Source organism: Eubalaena glacialis, chromosome 11 (genome assembly GCF_028564815.1).
Source record: "Eubalaena glacialis isolate mEubGla1 chromosome 11, mEubGla1.1.hap2.+ XY, whole genome shotgun sequence".
Lineage (NCBI taxonomy): Eukaryota > Metazoa > Chordata > Mammalia > Artiodactyla > Balaenidae > Eubalaena > Eubalaena glacialis.
In genome coordinates this window covers 25,312,933-25,334,430 of record NC_083726.1, presented here as the reverse complement: position 1 = coordinate 25,334,430, position 21,498 = coordinate 25,312,933, and the positions used below count along the sequence as shown (strand labels likewise).

At 37.1% G+C, this 21,498-nt stretch overlaps 1 protein-coding gene across 2 annotated transcripts in view; it reads right to left on the bottom strand.

Annotated features, from left to right (window-relative positions):
* CDK17 (cyclin dependent kinase 17) overlaps window positions 1-21,498 on the bottom strand; it is a 97,631-nt gene that overhangs the window by 41,871 nt on the left and 34,262 nt on the right. For both annotated transcript variants that reach the window (XM_061204506.1, XM_061204505.1), the window contains exon 2: window positions 3,301-3,447. In XM_061204506.1, the coding sequence (XP_061060489.1) occupies window positions 3,301-3,418 (118 nt within the window). In that variant the 5' untranslated portion in view covers window positions 3,419-3,447. The remainder of the gene's footprint in view (window positions 1-3,300; window positions 3,448-21,498) is intronic.

Below are 21,498 nucleotides of genomic sequence, written 5' to 3'. Positions count from 1 at the left end.
AGGAACTGAGATGAATTAATGTTTGACAGTTTTTTTTTAAATGAAATATTCAGTGCCTTCTCAGTTACTAAAAAAAAAATCTGATGTGCTCAGAATTCTCTTTCCTTGAAAGTACTTCAGGAAAAAATGTTTCCTATACTTCAGTTTGTAAATTTTAGTGCAAAAATTTCATGTTATAATTAGGAAAAGCTGTATTGAGTTAAGGCCAGTGTGCTTAAATCAACCAAGTTTGCAAACTTTCAACCTAATTTTAACACACTAAATATAAATTCAAGATTCCTCTTTCCCTGGGTTCAATCCACCGATCAATCTGTAAACACACTAGCTTATCTAGAAAGGTACTCTAATGCAAACTATAATTATATTATACATTTATAACTGAGTTAAAGCCTTCACAGTATGACTCATAATTATCAAAATAGAGATAATAGCTCAAATTCTCTTTGGATGGAGGTAGAACATGTATGAGTGACAGTGTATGTACATTTTGATACACCAACTGTATCATATGCTTTATAATTTTTCCAAGATTTTTATAGTATTATCCCCATTTATATGTACTTTCTCATTTGATTTGTCCTAGAATATGCATGAGAGACACCTGCCTATATATAATGCAAGAGTAAGAGGATTCTGCTCATACAAGTGACTGAACAAAAGACAGGAGATCAAAAATTGGTTTAGTTTACTTAAGAAAGTTATAACTATATTCTTCCTACTCAAGCCAGCACTGCCACTATATAGTTGTTAGACAAATATCACTTGCTTTACAAACTGGTTATAGCGTATGTGAGAAGATCTTTTAAAAAGTATAGTCTACCTCTTCTCATTCATTATACCATATTCAGACACAGACTGTGTGTGTTACCGATCTTAGGAGCTTTTTACCTTTAAGATAAACTCCATAAAGAAAGAAAATGTTGGAACCAGCTATCAGGTACTGAAAGATAACCAAAAAGGTAAAGAATCTTTGTGAAAGCTGTCCCATGTGCTGTTGTTATACACAGGAAATAAGTAATAGCAGATATAACTCAGAGATAGCCTATGCTACCAGCACTCTCTGCAACCCAAGAGGAATCAATGTCTATTATGACATCTTCAAGTATTATTTCAAGTAATTCGAAAAACTTAAAGAGGAAACTCAGTAGTTTCTATTTTCTCTTCTTTACTAATTGTTAATATTACTATTAGAATAAAAGTAAATTTTAAAGTATGTTCTACTTGAAAAAAATATTTTCAATGTTTCACCATTCATTATAAATTAAGCATGTTTTAACACAATACTAAAATATTCCAGGAAATATGCTATGAATCTAAAATATTAATTAGCTCTCCAAAAAGTATGTACATTTTCTTTGACTCACACTCTTTCTTTTTTTTTTTTTTTAAAGAGGTTTGTCTTGTAGTCAAATTCCCATCCAGAATGTGTTCCCAGAAAGCATCCATCAAGATGTATTCTGTGCTTACTTTGCTCCTGAATATCACTGGCAAATAGCTAGCAAGACTTGTGGATCATAAGAATGAATATACAGGGTTTAATTAATAACAAGAAATCAAAGGGGATCTGAGAGAGAATTAAGGATTTTTCTCCTGGCAAGAGGAATAAAAGTAAGACATTATAATATCAGCTTTGAGATTTGATCCAAATGTAAAATATTTCCCTCCTAAAGTAAATTATATCCAAATTATTATTTTAAATTTTCTACCAAACTCATCTATGTTTCCCCTCCTATATTATGAGCCAGATAACCTTGAGTAAAATAATGACCCTTCTGAGGAAGAGATAAACTGAAGCTTGGGTAGGATAAATTACTTACCCAGAGTCATGTAACTAATAAGCGTGTAAGTGTATCCCAAATTCCAATCCATGACTTTTTTTAAAAATACATTTACTTATTTATTTTATTTTTGGCTGCGTTGGGTCTTCGTTGCTGCACACGGGCTTTCTCTAGTTGCGGTGAGCGGGGTCTGCTCTTCATTGCGGTACGCGGGCTTCTCATTACGGTGGCTTCTCTTGCTGTGGAACATGGGCTCTAGGCGCATGGGCTTCAGTAGTTGTGGCACGCGAGCTCAGTAGTTGTGGCTCACGGGCTCTAGAGCACAGGCTCAGTAGTTGTGACACATGGGCATAGTTGCTCCGCGGCATGTGGGATCTTCCCAGACCAGGGCTCGAATCCATGTCCCCTGCATTGGCAGGCGGATTCTTAACCACTGCACCACCAGGGAAGTCCCAATCCATGACTTTTAATTTAAAGTCCAGAGCACTTTCCATTATACCTTTCCCTCTCTCACAAGGACAGTTACATTTCATCCAGAGGGGGTGAGGGTATTCATGTTTTCACCCACTGCCATAAACCTCTAACAGAAGAACTTCAGGCAGAGGCAAGGAAGAGAATCTGCACATTATGACACACTGGCAGCCATTCCTGTAAGCTCCTTCCTGGTTATTACTATGACATCTCTAGGGCTATTTCAGTTTTGAATATGTAGGCTTGTTCTATAGATTTCATCAGGATTTTGCATTTTAATCCATTCAATTTAACAAACTTTTTATTTTATATCAATATCTGTGTACTAACTACTTTACACTGTAAAAAGAACTGTCAAACTTGTGAAACATTATATGCCTATCTACTATAAGTGCTCTCAATACTATGGATAGATTCTTTGGTCAATATAAAGTAAGAAAATAGTATGATTCACTCATATGATAAACCTTGTCGTCTATGTGGATAGTCAATATATGCATATATAATGTTATAAAACTATGATGAAATTTCAAACAGGAATTTCACAAACTTTCTTTTTTGGCCACGCCGCATGGCTTGTGGGACCTTAATTCCCTGACCAGTGATCGAACCCAGGCCCTCGGCAGTGAAAGCACAGAGTCTTAACCACTGGACCACCAGGGAATTCCCAGGAATTTCACAAACTTACTATGCACTTTTAAGCTGTACTAACTTTGGTTATAAGAATAACAAAAATATTTAAATGTTAATTTAAAAATAGCTACTTAACAACTAGGATAATATTATACAAAGTATTCTTATTTAAGAACTAATGAAAAATGGAAAGATAAACAGGATAGAGAATTCATCAGGGTTAGAGACCAGCTATAGTAACACTGTTCGAGTAAGAATGGAACATTCCAGTAAGCAAGCAAAAGTTATTGAACTAGGGAAGGAGGCAGAGAAATAAACAGAAGGAACCTACTAGGGACTAATCAGGAAAGTAAATTTACATTCGATTTATCATGTAATTCAATTCTCTCCTCCCCTTCCCTACCCCCTAAATATTTACCATTATCTTTGCTGCTGTTTTCTTCAATAGTCATTTGTTCAGCCAGTTCAGACAACGATTCATCAATAGTCTGGCTTCCTCGAAGCGTGAGGGATAGCCTTCTCTTAAATTTTTTCATCCTATCAACTGAATGTGACTTGAAAAATCCTGAAAGAAGAGAACAGAATGAACATAAGATTAAAGCTATGAATATCTTACAGCTCCAGAAAAATGTTGTTCTCAATTTACTGGGAATCTTCAAAATAAGAATAAAATGAGGAATTCTCACGTCCATCAAACATCACAAAATCCAACCCTTCCTTAAAAAGATCCACTCACTTGAATTAATGCCATATTCATATAGCATCATCAGAAGAGCAAGAATTCTACAAAACTAAAGACTGAGATTTTAAGCATCACAACTAAACTTAGAAGGATTACAAATCTTCCTAAAATGAGCTTTGTAAAAACCAATTTAGTGAAAATATATCATTATTTTGATGTGTAGGTTCCATTATTATAAATATCAATCATCATATTGGAACCAGTCAGTGATATCTTTAGATATAACTGAGGGGATAAGACAGGTGAAAGAGGTGGGGTAGGGAGAGAATAAAGAATGATGCTTGACAATTTATTAAACAGCTCCAACAGAAATTTTCTTTTTTAACTTCTTATTTAGCCAATATATTGGGGGTTTGTTCTTCCCCCACCCTGGTCAGCTGTCAGGAGTCTCCTCCTATTATTATAACAATGCCAAATTTTAGAAGGAAAAAATGAAAGTCAAATTAACAGGTTTCAAATGCCTACTCCATACTAGACACTTTCATGTCTCTGAATTCATTTAGTCTTCCTAATTCTAAAGAGCATACTATACTATCCCATTTTCACAAATAAGCAAACAGGCTCAAAGAAGCTCCCTGACAGAAGGCAAACAAACAATTATTGATAGAACTGAGATTTAAAACTAAGATTACCATTTACCTTTTCCCCCACATTTTAACATCTCTGAAATCAGGATGTATCACAATTACAGTTAAGTCCCCTACATACAAATGAGTTCCATTCCAAGAGCGTGTTCATAAGTCCAATTTGTTCCTAAGTCCAACAAAGTTATTAGCCTAGGTACTGAACTAACACATGCAGCTATATAGTACTGTACTGTGATAGGTTTATAATACTTTTCACACAAATAGTATATAAAAACAAACAAAAAATAAAGAAAACATGTTTAATCTTACAGCACAGTACCTTGAAAAGTACAGTAGTACAGTACAACAGTTGGCACAAAGGGGCTGGCATCGAGTGAACAGGCAAGAAGAGTTACTGACTGGAGGAGGGAGAGGAGGTGGGAACTGGCAGAGCTGAAGGATCGTCTGCAATAGGAGATGGAGGGCAAGCCTGATGTTGATGGAACATATATTCGCATCTTTGAAAGTTCACAACTTGAAGGTTTGTATGTAGGGGACTTACTGTAATGGGATGTCAATTATAATTGACAGCTTTCTTTTTTCCTAGTAGTACATACACTAATGGTATAATTCATAGTGGAGTCTTGGATATGATCAAACAAGGTATTTGCTGCCAAAACCAATTCCTCAATTATTTACCTGTAACTTCTTTTCTAATTTACAGTCTTAATTGTGGTGAGCTAGTTTACCAGATTACCAAGCGTATTGTAACCATTACCTCAACTAAGAGCTTCTTCTAACTCCCCTATGCTAAAATACCTGTTTTACCATCCAGCTCTGGATATCTATTTTGAATCTGTAAGTATTTTGCTTATTTTCTCATCCTAGGGCTCTATTCCAAGTAGCTGAGTGTGCTGAACAAGTGAACTCTACATAAGATATTTATAATGAATAATTTTTGTTTGCTCAAAGGCTCGGGGTAGGGTACTGAATACAAATTTATAAGTGATAATATTATGTTTTACCAACTCTGTTTTACATACTTAAAGACAAATCAATGTTGCTGAATATTTTCTACTAACTAACCTTCCAGCTGACCTCTTTTCAGCTGTGTCTAAACTGCAGTTAAACCAATCTACTGGGTTCTAAATTTTAGTTACTGTATTTTCAATCCTAGAATTCCTATTTGATCCCTTTCTATAGATTCAAGTTCTCTACTGAAATTCTTCACCTTGCCATCTATTTTCATGACTAGGTTATAGTATTTTAAAGTTCTTGTCTATAACTCCAGAATTACACAACCTATGAATAACCTGCATAACCTGTTTCTACTCCTGGTTTTTCTCTGTTGGTCCTGTTGAATGCATAGTAATTTTTTTACTGAATACTACACATTGTATGTGAATGACTGTATGAAAATATGTAAGAAAAAAAGGAGAAGCTCTGGATGATGTTATTATCTTTTTCCAGAAAGGATTTAATTTTTTTCTAACAAGCAGTCAGAGTAAGAGATCACCTCAGTCCAATCAGGAACAGAGCTGGCTTGAGACTGAGTTTCAGATATTGTAAAGTCTGGCCTACTTCTGTTTGTTCCCACTCCTATGGTGTGGCCTTTCAAAAGATTCAAACTGCAAACCTAGGACTAAAACAACAACAAAAACTATTGAAAGCTCCACTCAACTCCCTCAGTTGCTTTTTGCTCACCTCTCATACACTGCTCAACTTTTATCCTATTATCCAAAAGAGCTTAAGAGTTAGAAAATATCTCAAGAGGAAACCCAGCACAGAATACATCTATTTCTCTTCTCTTCTGAATCTTTACTCCTGAAGTCTTGACTGACTCAGAAGCTCTACGATGCCTTCAAACTATATTTTTCCCTAGTCTGAGAGGGAGCCTTAGTCTGATACAAGTTCCTCCCATCACAGGCAGAAATGGACGTTCAGATGTGGATTAAAGGAGATAATATATACTTTAGCAAACAAGGTGAATTTATAGGAGGCAGTCAGTAAACTTTAGGAGTTGGTTCCAACTAAGAAACCTGCAACTATATGGATGTCCTAAATGCAAGATTCTTTACTTCTCAAAGTCAGCCTTTATATAGCTCTATCCTGACAGTCAATAATCCATGCCATTTGCTTAAAACATATTAGATATTTAAGGTGAACTGAGCTATCGCCAATCTTCATCTACCCTTTTGTTTCTCTAGGAATTTATACTAGAGACACCCTCCTTTGTAAAGCTCCAGAATCATCCTGTGCAGTAAAGGGGTAACTCTGCAAGCTTGGGGGGTTAAACTCTGCACATTCCAAAGAAAGGAATCACCTAAGACAAGCTCCTAGGAGATAACCTCTGACCCCTTGCAATATCCTGCCTGATAAATTTCTTTGTATACCTAAAATGTTGGGCCACACCAGATAATTTATATTAACAATGTGAATTATGGTAAATCCCTATCTTTGTATGCCTGGGGCTTTGGGCCACACCATATCAGCTTGACCTCAGGGGGGAGGAGGAATAAGGGAAACTGGAAACTAAGTAACTAAAGACAGTCATGTAGGTACTTCCATGCCTATGTAATTGACCCCTAAAAAAAACTCTGGACACCAAGATTCAGGTAAGCTTCCCTGGTTGGCACCACTTTGCCATGTTGTCATACAGGACAACTGGAGGAATGGAGCACTGTCATGCAACTCCATTAGGAGAGGATAACTGAAAACTCGCACCTGGTTTCTCTTGGACTCCACCCTATATACCCTTTCCCCTTTGCTGATTTTAATCTGTATCTTTTCACTGTAATAAAACATAATCATGAGTTTAACAGCTTTTCTCTGATTTCTGTGCCCTTTTAGCAAATTATCAAGCATGAGAGTATCTTAGGAACCCTCAACACACACTCCTTCAAGAAATCTGTGTGCCCAAACAAAAACCCCTAAGCGCTAGTAGCTCACAGTTACCAACTTTTTGACTCCAATTTTCTCAAACATAGTCAAGTGGTCACGAATATCTACGTAACTATACAAACATCACCACTTCAGAATCTTGCACACCATTTTTGAAAGTTTGCTGACCATGTACCTGCCTCTTATTTTAGATGACAAATAAGGATAAAATAACAAACTATAACAGACGTTATTACAGAATTAATTCACATAGCATGGTAACATCCCATTCTGACCATGTATGTGAAAAGTGGTCACTCCAAACTGCCTTGTACTGTAAATAAAAAATATGCACTGGATTTTAAAGACTTAGTATTTTAAAAGAACATAAAAAATCTATTGTTATATGCATAACATGATTTTTAAAAATTCTAGACATATTTGGTTAAGTAAAATTTATCAATATTTCTAAAACCAACTCTACTAATTAAATATACCTGCAAAATACTTTAAAATTCAGTATGGTGCTCACATTATATTTCTATTGGGCAATGCCACTATAGAGCGCCAAGTAAATCTTGATGGTTTTAAGTGGGTACAGAAAAGGGGGGGAAAGGGAAATCACATAAGCCTTAACTTTTTCTTCATACAATGCTTTTGAACAATATATTAGGAGAAATTCTATGTGTTTATAACTCAGAACAGTATGCATTTCCATCAAGAGTGAAGAAAATTCTAGTCTATAAAGTAACTATATGTATTTTCTACTCTGTCAGGAATAAGAAAGACATTTCTAATTCATTAATAAGAGGTGCAGTGGTTAAGAATCCGCCTGCCAATGCAGGGGACACGGGTTCAAGCCCTGGTCCGGGAAGATCCCACGTGCCGCAGAGCAACTAAGCCCGTGTGCCACAGCTAACGAGCCTGCGCTCTAGAGCCCGTGAGCCACAACTACTGAGCCCGCGTGCCACAACTACTGAAGCCCGGGCGCCTAGAGCCCATGCCCCGCAACAAGAGAAGCCACCGCAATGAGAAGCCTGCGCACCGCAACGAAGAGTAGCCACCACTCACCGCGACTAGAGAAAGCCCACGTGCAGCAACGAAGACCCAATGCAGCCAAAAATAAATTTATAAAAAAGAAAAACTTCATAATAAAACACATCGCATCCTCAAAAAGGTCCTATTTTTTATCTTCCATGCTATAACTGTAACCTTTTAATTAAGTCACAATGATCAGTAAACACAGATGTTAAGGAATTTCATCAACAATGCCTAGATCATTATTAAAGAAAAAATACTCCCAAATTAAAGATTCCTTGACATTTCTAATTATCTTTAAGAAGAATTATGCATATCAACTTTTTTGCCCATTAGGTTGAGGACAAAAACACATGCAATGCTACAATAAAACACCTTTTGTGAAGTAAATATTACTATTTACATTAGCTTGAAGGTTAACTAATATGTACTGTATATTAATAAAGCAGTGCTAAATTACTGATTTCCTAAAACCAAAACCCTCGAGAGTTGGGTTAAAGGACTTCCCTGGTAGTCCAGTGGCTAAGACTCCACACTCCCAACACAAGGAGACCTGGGTTCAATCCCTGGTCAGTGAACTAGATCCCACATGACACAACTAAGAGATCGCAAGCTGCAACTAAAGATCCCGCATGCCACAACTAAGACCCAGCACAACCAAATAAATAAATAATATTTTTAAAAAACAGTTGGGGTAAAATATTTTTTCTATTTTAGCAAAAACTTTTATTTGGGATTGTTAGGATCTTTACACTGTCGTTTTCATGAAGATTAAGATATATTAAGAGTAATTTATAGTGAATGCTTAAATATTGTTTTATATTTAATTCATGCCACTGAAAAAGCTATTTTTACCTTAGAAGTAAATGCACTGTAATTTAAAATAAACCCTAAACAAAAACTCCACAATTGTTTGGTTTTAATATTTTAAAGACTTAGCTATCTAGAGAACAATTATAAGTGCTCAAATTTCAACATAAGCTTTACCCTGCAAAGGGCTCTTTCCTGACCCTGACCCTCTCTATTCCTTTATCCTTAGTTGTTTTTTTTTTTACTCACAGCACTTACCACGTATATATAATACATATATATTCCATATATATACCCATTCGAATATATTTGTGTGCATGTATAATACAAAACAACTTTTAGGGCTTCCCTGGTGGCGCAGTGGTTGAGAATCTGCCTGCCAATGCAGGGGACACCGGTTCGAGCCCTGGTCTGGGAAGATCCCACATGCCGCGGAGCAACTGGGCCCGTGAGCCACAACTACTGAGCCTGCGCGTCTGGAGCCTGTGCTCCGCAACAAGAGAGGCGGCGATAGTGAGAGGCCCGCGCAGCGCGATGAAGAGTGGCCCCCGCTTGCCACAACTAGAGAAAGCCCTCGCATAGAAACGAAGACCCAACACAGCCAAAAATAAATAAATAAATAAATTTATTAAAAAAACAACTTTTATGCCTTTCTAGTCGTCAAAAAGATCTCCAGCTTTTTGCCATAGCTAGATCAAATTTTAAAAGGTAAAGGGGCAATAATACTCAGAATGACTTAATATAAACCCTGCCTCTTTCTCTTCCTCCCTCCCCCCATATATATTTATATATATATATATATATATATATATATATATACACACACACACCCACAGAGCTGAAAATGTTCAAAAATCAGTTTCCAACTACAAGTGCTTAAAAGAAACATGTAATGTGTTAGCTTACTTTATCACCTAAAATTTGATCTGGGATTGCCTGCTGTACAATTAAGAAATTTTTTCATGTTTTTTTTTTTTTTATCCTGAAAATGTAACTACAAGCATACATAAGCATGCAGTAAAACAAAGTGCATCTTTATTGTACTTTGTTTTACTGCACAACAGATAATGTGTTTTTTACACTAATGGAAGGTTTGCAGCAACCCTGCAAGTCTACAGGTGTCATTTTTCCAACGGCATTCGCTGACTTCGTGTCTGTCACATTTTGGTAATTCTCAAAATATTTCAAACTTTTTCATTATTATTATATTTGTTGTGCTGATCTGTGATCAGTGATCTTTGATGTTACTATTGTTAACTGTTTTGGAGCACCACAAACCTCGCCCATCTAAGACAGTAAACTTCATAAATGTTATATGTGTTCTGACTGCTCCACCCACCAGCAGTTCCCCCATCTCTCTCCCTCTCCTCAGGCCTCCCTATTCTCTGAGACACAATACTGAAATTAGGCCAATCAATAACCATACAATGGCCTCCAAGTGTGCAAGTGAGAAGGGTCGCACATCCCTCACTTTGAATCAAAAGCTAGAAATGACTAAGTTTAGTGAGGAAAGCATGTTGAAAGCCAAGACAAGCCAAAAGCTAGGCCTCTTCTGCCACACAGTTAGCCAAATTGTGAATGCAGAGGAAATATTCTTGAAGGAAATTAAAAGTGCTACTCCAGCAAACACCCGAATAAGAAAGCAAAATAGCCTTACTTCTGATATGGAGAAAGTTTTAGTGCGCTGGATGGAAGATCAAGCCAGCCACAACATTCCCTTAAACCAAAGCCTAAACCACAGCAAGGCCCTAACTCTCTTCAATTCTATGAAGGCGAGAGAGATGAGGAAGCTGAAGAAAAGTCTGAAGCTAGCAGAGGTCGTTGGTTCACGAGGTTTAAGAAAAGATGCTATCTCCATAACATAAAAGTGCAAGGTGAAGCAGCAAGTGTTGATGTAGAAGCTGCAGCAAGTTATCTAGAAGATCTAAGATAATTAATGAAGGTGGCTACACTACACAGCAGACTTTCAGCGTAGACAAAACAGCATTCTACTGGAAGAAGATACCATCTAGGACTTTCAGAGGAGGAAAAATCAATGCTTGGCTTCAAAGCTTCCACGGAAAGGGTGACTCTCTTGTTAGGGGCTAACGCAGCTGGTGACTTCAAGCTGAAGTCAATGTTTATTTACCATTCCAAACATCCTAGGGCCCTTAAGAATTATGCTAAATCTACTCTGCATGTGCTCTGTAAAAGGAACAACAAAGCCTGGATGACAGCACATCTGTTTACAACATGGTTTACCGAATATTTTAAGCCTACTTCTGAACACTACTACTCAGAAAAAAAGAATCCTTTCAAAATATTACTGCTCATTGACAATGCACCTGGTCACCCAAGAGCTCTAATGGAGATGTACAATGACATTAGTGTTGTTTTCATGACTGCTAACACAACATCCACTCTGTAGCCCATGGATCAAGGAGTAATTTTGATTTTCATGTCTTGTTATTTTAGAAATGCATTTCATAAGGCTATAGTTGCTATATATAGTGAGTCCTCTGATGGATCTAGACAAAATAAATTGAAAACCTTCAGGAAAGGATTCACCATTTTAGGTGTCATTAAAAAACATTCGTGATTCATGGGAAGACATTAACAGGATGTTTGGCAGAAGCTGATTCCAATCCTCATGGATGACTTTGAGGGGTCTAAGACTTCAGTGGAGGAAGAAACTGCAGATTTGGTAGAAACAGCAAGAGAACTAGGATTAAAGTGGGACCTGAAGATATGACTGAATTGCTACAATCTCATGATAAAACTTTAACAGATGAGGAGTTGCTTCTTACAGATGAGCAAAGAAAGTGGTTTCTTGAGCTAACATTCACTCCTGGTGAAGATGCTGTGAGGACTGTTGAAATGACAACGAATGATTCAGAATATTATACAAACCTAGTTGATAAAACAGCAGAAGGGTCTGAGAGGACTGAGTCCAATTTTGAAAGAAGTTCTACTGTGGGTAAAATGCTATCAAACAGCATTGTATTCTATAGAGAAATCGGTCATGAAAGGAAGAATCAATTGATGCAGCAGCTGTTATCTTAAAAAACTGCCACAGTCACCCCAACCTTCAGCAACCACCACAATGATCAGTCAACAGCCATCCTCCACCAAAAGATCATGAGTCACTGAAGGCTCAGATGATGGTTAGCATTTTTAGCAATAAAGTATTTTTTAATTTAGGTGTACACACTGGTTTTTTAGACATAATGCTATTGCACACTTAGACTACAGTATAGTGTAAACATAAGTTTTATATGCACTGGGAAAAAAAAATTCATGTGGCTCACTTTACTGCAGGGGTCTGGAAACAAATCTGCAGTATCTCTGAGGAATGCCCATATTCTATTTACTTAGAGAATACAGATAACCATCCTGGAATGCCAACTGAGTTTTGCCCTAGGAATCGGAAACACTTTTTTTTATTATTGTTGTTGTTGTTGTTAAGACAACAGCTATGAAAACTCACAAACTAGATCCTCTACTATGAGTATTTACCTGAAAAAATGCTGTCATTTTGTGGCCCTTTGGTACTTCCAATAAAAAAATTTTGTACGCAAATTTACCTTATAATCCAAATTTCTCTTGATTAAAGGACTTATCTGAGTGGCAATTCTCTGCTTATGTCTTTGAAACATTCTTAAAACAATTTCTTATTAATAATTGCAGGAAAAGTTGAAGAAAAAGCTGAAGATTGCTTTAAAAATGCCTATGACTTTTCTTTAGGTAAAGAAGCAGAATTTACATGCAGAACAAATTAAGCATTTTAAAGTTTGAATTTAAATCTAAGACTGAAATGACAGACTAGTACTTTTCCACTAAGCCCTGCTGTTGTCAATCTTTCCAAAATATCAAGTAGAATAATATGACTTCTCAACAAAGAGAACTTTATTTCTTTATAACATTTTCTGCAGTGACTATAGTTTTAAATTAAACCTTCTGCAACTGAGGTAAACTCACTGAGTGGCCTGTAAGCAAATTTTCTAATAGCTTTTCCTCAATAATTAAATCACGATAAATATTTAGCACTTTCTAAGACACTTAAGCTAGCTATACTTGATGAGGAATAACAAAAATTAAGTTTTTTCACTAAAGACACAAATTTCTAATTTGTATAAAACACGAAGTTATTGTACAAAAGATTAACAGAGCACTCAAATAAAATTTCAATCATGCTTATAGGTTTTTTTCACCAAACACTTTAAACATCTTAATCCTTTATGAGTTCAAATCTGAGACTGATTCTTTTCCTTTGAAAGTCTGAGCAAACACACCAACCAGAAAAAAGACACCTACCAAAGACTTTCCTCTATTCATAAACACACATTAGAAAGACAATATAATACTGTGACACTTGAGATGCAAAATGTCATAGTAGGAAGCTCTTGGGGTTGGTCCCCCCACCATAAACAACCAGCAAAGTGGAAAAAAGGACCAGAATCAACTATCTCAGAACTCTGGAACCTGACTGAACACTTATAACAACCAGGGGAGTGCTTGCTGAAGGGAGAGGCTGTTGATCCTGATAGGAGAACCACATGTGCAAACCAGTTAACGCTGCCCTTTCCTCAGCCTGGTCCCAACAATGGAGATAGCAAGCTGCATTCCTAGGGCGGCTGGCTGGTGCCAGGGCAGACAGTGGGGAACCTTGACACAAAAAAAGTGGGGGCTGCAGATTCTGGGCAGTCTGACAAACCCCTTGAGAGACTGGCACTGATGCAGACACTTGCCTTCCTTAAGGCCCTTTTGGGCTGCAGGGGGTGCCTGTACTGGCATCTACTGAGAGACTTAAAAGAGACAGCGATGTTTTCTTTTGTTGTTGCTTGAGCCAAATATTAAAGAAGATCTTCAGTAGGTCACTAGCTGACTGCAAAGATAATGGAATAGAAACTTCAGTGACCACACACAGGAATACACATTTGCAAAAATCATTTGGGAAAGTCACAAATGGACGGAAGCAGACCTCAACAACCAAGAAACACCCACAGCCGTGGAGTGGGAGAATCTGGTTTTCAGAGTTACCTCATTATAGTACAATGTCCATGTCTCAACAAAAAAATTCCATAGCATATAAACAAATAAGAAAGCATGACCCATTTACAAGAAAAAAAAGCATTTGATAGAAACCATTCCTGAAGACCAGAATTTTGGAATTTGTAGCCAAGGATGTTAAATAAACTGCCCTAAATATGCTCAAAGAGTTAAAGGAAACCAAGAACAAAGAACTAAAAGAAATCAGGAAAACAATGTATGAAAAAAGAGATTATCAATAAAGAGACAGATATTATAAAAGAACCAAACAAATTCTAGAGCTAAAAAATACAGTAACTGAAATGAAAAATTCACAAGAGATTTAAGTAGGCAGAAGAAACGATCAGTGAACTTGAAGATAAAGTCAAAATTATCCAGTCTGAGGAACAGAAAGAAAAAAGAATGAAGAGAAATGAACCGAGTCTGAGGGACCTGTAGGACACCATCAAGTATACCCACAAAGACATCAGAGTCCCAAAAGAGAAGAGAAAGAAAAGAGGGTAAACATTTTTTTGAAGAAATAATGGTTGAAAACTTCCCAAATCTGATGAAAAACATGAATATGCACATCTGAAAATCTCAACAAACTCCAAGAAGGATAAACTCAAAAAGATCCATGCTATTCAAAATGTCAAAACCCAAAGACAAAAATAAAAATAAAAAAAGAATCTTGAAAGCAGCTGGAGAGAAGCAACTTGACACACACACACACACACACACACACACACACACAAGGAACCCTCAAAAAGATTAATGGCTGATGTCTCATCAGAAACCATGAAGATCAGGTGGCACTGGGAATAACGTATTTAAAGTCTGAAAAGGGAAGAAAAAAAAAATCTGTCAACCAAGAATTCTATATCCAGCAAACTATTCTCCAAGAAGGAAAGAGAGATAAAGACATTTCAGATAAACAAAAGCTGAAGAGGTTCATTATTAGTAGACCTGCCCTACGAGAAATGCTAATCAGAGAGCTTCAGGCTGAAATGAAAGGACGATAGACAGTAACTCAAATCCATCAAGAAGAACTAAAGAACACCAGTAGAGGTAAGTATACATAGTTATAAAAAACAGTATCATTGTACTTTTGTTTTGCAACTTCTTTTCCCCCTTTTTCCTATATGGTTTAAAGGACAATGTACACACACATAAAAATGATAAATCTATGTTAATGGGCACACAATGTATAAAGAGGTAATCTGTGACAATAACAATATAGAGGGGGAAGGATGGAGATATATAGGATCAGAGTGTTTATATACTATTGAGGTAAGTTGGTATTATTCAAGCTAGGTTGTTATAAGTTAATTCTATTTCCCAAGATATAAAGACACAAAGAGATTGAAAGTAAAAGGATAGAGAAAGGTATTCCATGCAAATAGTAACCAAAAGAGAGCTGAAATGACTAAATTTTTGTCAGAAAAATAGAATAGGGCTTCCCTGGTGGCGCAGTAGTTGAGAATCTGCCTGCCAATGCAGGGGACACGGGTTCGGGCCCTGGTCTGGGAAGATCCCACATGCCTCGGAGCAACTAGGCCCATGAGCCACAATTACTGAGCCTGCGCATCTGGAGCTTGTGCTCCGCAACAAGAGAGGCTGCGATAGTGAGAGGCCCGCGCACCGTGATGAAGAGTGGCCCCCACTTGCCGCAACTAGAGAAAGCCCTCGCACAGAAACGAAGACCCAACACAGCCATAAATAAATAAATTAATTAATTAATTAATTAAGAATAGAATAGTGAAAAAAAGGTTACAAGAGACTAAGAGAGACACTATATAATAACAGATTAAGACATGACAATCATAAACATACATACCTAACAACAGAGCCTGAAAATATACTAAATAAAAACTGAAAAAATTCAAAAGAGAAAAGGAGAGTTCTACAGTAGTAATTGGAGACTTCAATACCCCATTTTCAACACTGGATAGAAGAACCAGACAGAAGATCAATAAAGAAATAGAGGACCTGAACAACACTATATACCTAGTGTATTAGACTTAACAGACATATAGAATGCTCCACCTAACAACAGGAGAATACACATTCTTCTCAAGTGCAAACAGAACATTCTCCATGACAGACATTAGTAAGACCACAAAACAAGTCTTAATAAATTTAAAAAGACTGAAATCATACAGAGTATATCTTCTGATCACAATGAAATGAAATTGGAAATCAATAACAAAGAAAACTGGAAAACTCACTATATGTGTAAATTAAACAGCACACTCTTAACCAATGGATTAAAGAAGTAACAAGAGATATTAGAAAATACCTATAGACTAAAGAAAACAATTCCACTCCTAGGGATATACCCAAAAAAATTGAAAACAGGGACTCAAACAGATACTTTTCCACAAATGTTAATAGCAGCATTAATCATAATAGACAAAAGGTAAAAACAACCTAAGTGTCCAATAAGTGAACAAGCCTAAGTGTCCAACAAGTGAATGGTAAACAATATGTATATATACACATAAATACATACACAAAAATATACACACACAATGGAATGAATACTATTCTGTCATAAAAAAGTAATGAAATTCTAATACATGCTAAAGTGTAGATGAACCTTAAAAACATCATGCTAAGTGAAATAAGTCAGACACAAAAGGACAAATATTATATGATTCTACTTGTATGAAATATTTAGAACAGGCAAATTCATAGACACAGAAAGTAGAATAGAGGTCACCAGGGAATAGAAGGGAGGGGGCAATAAGGAGTTACTGTTTAACGGGTACAGACTTTTTGTTTGGGATGATGAAAAAGTTCTGGAAATAGACAGTAGTGATAGTTACACAACGTTTTGAATGTATTAATGTCCCTAAATTGTACACTTAAGATGTTTAAAATGGTAAATTTTACGTTATGTATATTTTACCACAAAAAAATATCAACTATTGTGTCAGCATGCATTTACATCAGTTTTTTGTCAAACCTACATATGGTCAATACCTTATTTTAGTACGATTTTATTAAAAGAACAGGCTAAATAATTTCAGTGTGAACAAACTATACAAATTATTTTGAACACAAAAGAGTAACTAGGACTACTGTTTATGGTTAGGATACAGAAACTCACAAAAGACTTTTTTTGCTCCACCTCAACAATAAGAACAACCCAGACAGGCTATAAAATCATAGTTTTTTAAACTCAGAGAGCTGAGACGCAAAAACAAAACAAAACAAAACAAAAAAAGCCACACAACATAAATGAACTAAATTCCTAGAGGGAACTAGCCCTTTCCAGGAATGAAAACAGGAATGTCTGGTGTCACAGTGAAAGGAGAAGTAAACGTGCTATAAAAGCGGAAAACTAGCCCAACTTTTAAGAAACTTTTTAGGGGTTCATGGGGGTCTGGCAAGACATTAAAACCCTGAGCAGCTTCAGTCACAGAGTAAATCTGTACTTTCTCAAAAGGATCCTTTCCAAGTATTGGAGGTCTATTAGGAGAGTGGGGAGGTAGGACTGCAAGATGCTGGGGAGAGTGCAGCAGAGCTAAGAGAAAAAACTGTCCCCAAGGGGCAAGTCCAGGCCTACTACAGAAAGGTGTCAGGGTATTAGGTGAATGCTTTTTCCACAGGCGAGGAAAGCCACGGGTGGGGCTAAAGAGAAAAGAAAATGGCTCAGCTGCCCAAAACCCCAGCATCTGAGTTGTGAAACAGAGATCTCTCACAGTTTTGCTAACTGCTGGCTGGGCTTTAAAGCGGGAAGGGATTTCCTGAGTCTCACAGGTGGCTCAGACCCCAAGCCCTAACGAAGGGAAAATTCTGATTCTGCACTCAGAACATTTGATACCAGTGGTGAACTAAATATAATTAAAGTTGTAACAGAGTTAGGACACAAATTAGACTGTTTTCCTATCAAATATTATATTTCAGCTCTTCCCCCACAACTATGTCATGGAGACCCGTTTACATACATGAATGTAGCTATTCAGAATTAAAGTCTAGCATCTGGGAAAGGTATCAAGGAGAAAATAACACACATATCTCCACTGCCTCCAAACCCTGCTCCTCTTGTAATCTTCACTATCCCAGTAAATGGTAACTCTATAGTTATCATCTGCTCTGGCTGTCTTCCCTTTTTTCACACCCCACAATCAATACATCACCAAAACCTGTAGGCTCCTCCTTCTTACCACATGAACTGCTAAAATCCTGAGCCAGGCCCCATCATCTCTTTGTCTAGAATATAATATTTAGAGCATCCTAACTGGTCTTACCGCTCCCACCCACCACCTTCCCCCTCCCTGCCCCACTGCCCATAGTATATTTTCTATATAGCAGCCAGAGCAAACATACTAAATCAATAAATAACCTCATCTCTCTTCTCCAAAATCCTCCAACGACTGGCACTTTACTCAATAGTTAAACCCAGAGTCCTTAAATGGTTTGCTAGACCCTATATGACCTGTCTGCCACTCTCCTTTTTAACCACATCTACTACAATTCTACTCCCACCCACTCTACTCTAGCAGCACAGTCTCTTTGCTGATTCCTGCCTTTGCCCTTGCTCTTTGTCTGCCTGGAATGCACTTCTCCCAGATATGCTTGAGGCTAACTTCCTTCTGTGTTCTACTCAAACATCACTTCCCTGGTCACCCTGTATTAAACAGTGACAACTCTACACCCAGGTTACACATTCCATTCCCCTTGCCTGTTTTCATTTCCTCCATAGCCTTACTGCTTGACATTCTAAATACTGGTTTATTGCTGATTCCTTCCACTAGAATTTAATCTCCTTGAGAACAGGGACTTAATGTTTTGTTAATTGTTGTATTTAGTACAACCCAGCATTTAGCACAAAACCTGGCACTCAGCAGGCACTCATAAATACCTGTTTGAATGAAAGCAAATAACAGAGCTAAGTCATCTTTTATAACAGAAGATCTTTCTCCTACCTAAAGTCCATCTATCAACTGGCAAAGTTTTAGATCACTGTCTCATTCTGATAGCTCTGCTTAGGTTTTCCCCTTTATGTTAAAAAGTTTTATTTATTCATTCAACAAACATTCACATAGAGGCCCTACCATGTCCCAGGCAGTATGAGGCAGAAAGATAAATAAGATATGAACTCTGCCCATAAGAAACTTAGTTTGGGGAGGTGTTATATTATTTTCAGAACGATGAAGTTGTAGTACTGCAAGTGAATGCAACTCTAGGTTAATACATTAAATGTTTTTATAATTGTTACAAAAGCCAAACAATTTATTCAACCAAGAGAATACTCAAATTGCACTTTTTGTGAAAATTGTTTCACCAGTGTGACAACTCATGTGAAATTTATTTTGATTGGCTAACTTTAAGGTTGTAAAGATCAAGACATTTAGTTCATTACACTGGAACCCCTACAGGTACATGAAATGACTCATTATCCCCTGTATTCAATTAACAGCTTAGATGAAACCTAAACCAGTCGCCATGAAGCCTCTAAAGGGCTTATTAATGTTGTATCTCAGTACATTCATTGGTATAAATAATCCCCCAAATACTTCTGGCTTTTAGAAGATAACAGTTTTCCACTAAAAGTTATTTTAATTATTTCCTTTAAACATGTATTTTTGCACACATTTTCTGATGAGAAATAAGTTAAAATTCAAAATGTGATTCACTGCTATATTTTAAAAGGATAACCAACAAGAACTTACTGTATAGTACAGGGAACTCTGCTCAATGTTATGTGGCAGCCTGGATGGGAGGGGAGTCTGGGGGAGAATGGATACATGCATATGTACGGCTGAGTCACTCTGCTATGTACCTGAAACTATCACAACACTGTTAATCGGCTATACTCCAATATAAACTAAAAAGTTAGGGGCTTCCCTCGCAGCGCAGTGTTTAGGAGTCTGCCTGCCAATGCAGGGGACACGGGTTCGAGCCCAGGTTCGAGCCCTGGTCCGGGAAGATCCCACATGCCACGGAGCAACTAAGCCTGTGCGCCACAACTACTGAGCCTGCGCACCTAGAGGCCATGCCCCACAACAAGAGAAGCCAACGCAATGAGAAGCCCACGCACGGCAACGAAGAGTAGCCCCCGCTCGCCGCAACTAGAAAAAAGCCCGCGCGCAGCAACAAAGACCCAATGCAGCCAAAAACAAAAAAAATAAATAAAATAAAAATTAAAAATAAATAAAATACTAAAATAAAATGTTAAAAAATAAAATAAAATAGATAAGCAACAAGGATATATTGTACAGCAGAGAAACAGTCATTATTTTGTAATAACTTTAAATGCAGTATAATCTATAAAAATATTGAATCACCATGTTGTATACCTAGAACTAATACAAGATAGTAAGTCAATTATATTTCAATAAAAAATTTAACAAAATAACTTCCATGAAAAACTAAAAAAGAAAAAAAAATTTAAAATGTGATTGAAACCTGATTTAAAAATCACTCAAAATGTAGACACTTTTATCATGAATAATCATCAACTGATTTTCAGATGATAAATTCTCACAGAAAGGGCTTCTGTTTGAAACAGCTGTTCAGTTTCAGTGAATTCAGAAAGTCATCTATTAAGAAATGTCATCTGATGCTTTTGACAATAATGGTCTTACTCAGAGCAGAACCAAGAGAGCAATTGTAATCACTTGAGGTAGTGCCTCATTTTGTTACACAAATGGGTATATACAAAAAGGAAAAGGCCCATTGAAAAAGCAGCCAAGATTTGGAAACAAAATGGTATATGAAAAATGTTCGACCTCATAAATTTTTATCTATTTCTTTGTAAATGAATCAAATTCTTTTTTTTAAAATTAATTAATTAATTTATTTATTTATTTTTGGCTGTGTTGGGTCTTCGTTTCTGTGCGAGGGCTTTCTCTAGTTGTGGCAAGCGGGGGCCACTCTTCATCGCGGTGCGCGGGCCTCTCACTATCGCGGCCTCTCTTGTTGCAGAGCACAGGCTCCAGACACGCAGGCTCAGTAGTTGTGGCTCACGGGCCTAGTTGCTCCGCGGCATGTGGGATCTTCCCAGACCACGGCTCGAACCCGTGTCCCCTGCATTAGCAGGCAGATTCTCAACCACTGCGCCACCAGGGAAGCCCCAAATTCTCTTTTAATTATTTATTCCAGCTAGATTTGTTATACCAAATTCTCTGTGATTTTTAAAAAAAAAAAAAAGCTTGAGGGACTTCCCTGGTGATGCAGTGGTTAAGAATCCGCCTGCCAATGCAGGGGACACAGGTTCAAGCCCTGGTCTGGGAAGATCCCACATGCCGCAGAGCAACTAAGAGACTGTCATACAGAGTGAAGTTAAGTCAGAAAGAGAAAAACAAATAACGTATGTTAATGCATATACGTGGAATCTAGAAAAATGGTACAGATGAACTGGTTTGCAAGGCAGAAATAGAGACACAGATGTAGAGAACAAATGTATGGATACCAAGAGGGGAAAGCAGGGTGGGGGGTGTGGGGATGAATTGGGAGATTGAGATTGACATAATATGTATAAAATAGATAACTAATAAGAAAAAAAGAAAATAATGGCAGAGAAACTAATGAAAGAAAAAAATGACCTGGGCACTTTTTAATT